Raw genomic sequence first — 3,018 nt, forward strand, 5'->3', positions numbered from 1 at the left:
CAACACTGCGCATGTGCAGAAGGCAGTGCACATGTGCTCACATTTGCAAACCGGTAGGGAAGATAAGTGAATCCCACTGCTAGTGTTAACCCAGAAACACTTCAGAGTTTTTGATGCTGTATGAACCCTAGTGAATTCAGTTATGGCAAGTGGAAATGTGACGCCGAACTAGTTGGTGGCTCAGCATTTCCTGCAAATCCAGGCAATTCCATGAACTGTGATTCGGTTAACTTTGTTCAGGTTGCCCTGTTGTGAGAAGCTCACCTACTCTTGTTATCTCCAACCAGCTCCCTAACTCAACATCTGAGCCTAGATCTGGAGATATGAGGTTGAGAAAAGCTGTCCCCCCCCCCCCCCCCAATCTGTTGGATTTCCAAACTTTGTTCATCGAATCTCTTTCTGGCCTTGGCTTTGTTTCTCCATAGTGGATATTCTGCTGGCTCCTTCACATTCTCCAGCAAAGAAAAGAAAGGGGGCGGGGGGGGGGGGAGGACACAACCTTTCTAATGGAAAAGGAGTTGCATTAAGCCTATTAACATCAGCCAAATGACGATCATCAATATTTAATCAGAAATATGGAAAGCTTCGGGAGCAAGTAAATTTAAATAACGCTCAGAGGGAAATCCAATCACTTAAGCAGAGGCACGCCAGCCGAGCGAAGGGAAAGCCAGCGTTGACGAGAGGGGAAGACGACAGCTGTATTAATAAAGATTAAAGCGCTGCAAAGGCCGAGCGGATCGGCGCCGTTAACCCCTTGCCCGGCTGCGCGGGCACCACCCGCGTGCAACATGTCCGCGTTTCCCGCCTTCGCCGGCAAGACCCGCTCAGCCTCGCCGCGTCCGAGATTTCGGCTGAGGGAGTGAATCCCGCCTGAAGGCGAGGCGCGGGCGGAGGGGGGGGGGTCCTTTTGCAGCTGCCAAGGCACCCCACCCTCCGCTGTTCCTTCCTGGAACTTGGGAGTTGCGCGCCCGGGAAAAGCGAGTTTGCAAAGAAGCCGGAGGGGAAGCGAGCGCGGAAGCGGCAGGCAATGGTGGCGGACCGGAGCGAGCGCAGCAGCCCTCCTCCTCCTCCTCTTCCCTGAGGAGGGGGGAAGATGACGGGCGGCGGCCTCCCCCCGGGGCTGCTGGCGCTGGGCGCCGTTTTGCTGTGGCAGCCTTGCCAAGGCAGCTGCGGCGCGCAGAAATGCGCCGCGCAGGAGAGCTGCTGCAGCTACGGCAACGCCACCTACGCGGAGACCAAGTGCTGCAAGCTGCCTTTCCACACGTTCCTGGACAACGTGGGTTGGTTCGTGCGGAAGCTCTCCGGGCTGCTCATCTTGCTGGTGCTTTTCGCCATCGGGTATTTCTTGCAGCGGATCATCTGCCCCAGCCCCCGCAGGCACGGGAGGCGACGCCGGCGCCCGGGACAACGAGGCGAGGAGGAGGAGGAGGAAGACGAGGAAGAGGAGGAGGCGGATTACGACGATGACGACGCGGAAGAGCGGGACTCGCTTTCCCGCGTCACCCCGCTGAATGGGACGGCCGCCACCTCGCAGGACTCGCTACTGGACAGCCGCGGCCGGGAGGCGTCCCTGCCGCCCCCTCTTCTGCACGTCGTCTCGCCCGTCTTTTTGCAGCTGCCCAGCTACGAAGAGGTGAAATATTTGCCCACTTACGAGGAATCCATGCGGCTCCATCAACCTCTGGTTCTGCCCGTCACCAGCCTGGCCGCCGGGACGAGCAGAGGCCCCGCGGAGCCGGATCGCTCGGCCAGAGGCAGCTGAAGACCCTTCCCTCGCCTTTTCCCAGCGCCTCGCAGCTGGTGGGTTGCCGCCAAAATCGAAGGGACCGCGCCCTCGGCGTGGCCAAACATCTGCCGCCGAAGCCCCTTTTTCTGTGGGGAGATAATTTAGGGAGGGGCGGTGGAAATAGCAAAGAAGGAAAAGGGTGGAGGACTGGAGGGTCTTCCTTGGTCCTCTCACCCCCCCTTTTTTTTATTTTTGCGAAGTTGCACTCTTGAGATAAGCTCCTTTGTAGCAAAGTCGGATTCTGCCTCTGCCTGTGAAACACCGCCAGCCTTTTCACATTTGAGGTGCCTGATGGTAGTACAGGCATCATTTAAGTGCCAGTCTAAATATGTGACATATGCGTTCCAATTGGAGACATTCAAAAGTACGAGCTAGATTGGTTTGCTTTTTTTATATACTCCTTCCCTGTATGGTGTGGATGTGCTCTGTACCTTCCTAATGCAAAATAAAATTCCAGGAAGGGAAGAGAGTGATTCTTTTACTTGGGGTAAATCCAGCTGGTTTAAATTTCTCTTTTCCTGAATTTTGCTTATGCCCATCAACAAGTAACAGGGAGAAATTTGCTTATGCCAAAACCATCAACATTGCTGGATGTGAGATGAGAGCATGAGGAGAAAGACACACGATCTTTTTTGGTGGTTACACTTTTTCTTTTTTAAACACTTTGACATTATTAAGTTCAGAAAGATCTGGGGACTTTGGAGAGTGTAATGACTGGGAAGTCATTAAAAAGCTTTTTTAAATAACAAAAAAACTCATTTGTCTTTTTTTTTGGTAGATGAGCATTATTAAAAGTTCATTTTATAGTTCAAATATTCATGACCACTGATTACCAATGATACATTAATTCCTAAGGTGCTTTTTCAAGAGACAACTGAACTTTCTAGTTTTTCTTTGAAGATGTTTCGCTTCTCATCCAAGAAGCTTCTGAAGCTTTGAAGAAATGTCTTCAAAGAAAAACCAGAAAGTCCAGTTGCCTCTTTAAAAAAGCATCTTTGGGACAGCCATGACCTGGATGACTGAGAATCCGCATAGACAATTATATACTAAGCCATCCTAATCTAACACTGTAGAACAATAAGAATGCAAGTTTTATTTGAGGGAGAGCCATAGATCAGTTTTTATTCATTTTGTTGCCTTTTTGGCCACAGCACTTTTTATACTGATATTACAGATAGGTTGCAGAATATACGTCACCTTTTAAATATTTTGTGCAGCTTAATATCTCTGTG

The 3,018-nt window shown here is 51.0% G+C and overlaps 1 protein-coding gene across 1 annotated transcript; it reads left to right on the forward strand.

The window, feature by feature from the left end:
- Positions 1–340: 340 nt before the first annotated feature.
- C10H3orf80 (chromosome 10 C3orf80 homolog) lies at positions 341–2,449 on the forward strand. Its single transcript, XM_032224889.1, has one exon. The coding sequence runs from the start codon at positions 1,094–1,096 to the stop codon at positions 1,760–1,762; it is 669 nt and encodes a 222-aa protein (XP_032080780.1). The 5' UTR covers positions 341–1,093; the 3' UTR covers positions 1,763–2,449.
- The last annotated feature ends 569 nt before the right edge of the window (positions 2,450–3,018 follow it).

This window comes from Thamnophis elegans, chromosome 10 (assembly GCF_009769535.1).
Source record: "Thamnophis elegans isolate rThaEle1 chromosome 10, rThaEle1.pri, whole genome shotgun sequence".
Taxonomy (NCBI): domain Eukaryota; kingdom Metazoa; phylum Chordata; class Lepidosauria; order Squamata; family Colubridae; genus Thamnophis; species Thamnophis elegans.

Coding starts and splice junctions, on each gene's coding strand:
- C10H3orf80 (XM_032224889.1), top strand. CDS start 1,094: ATGACGGGCGGCGGCCTCCCCCCGGGGCTGCTGGCGCTGGGCGCCGTT.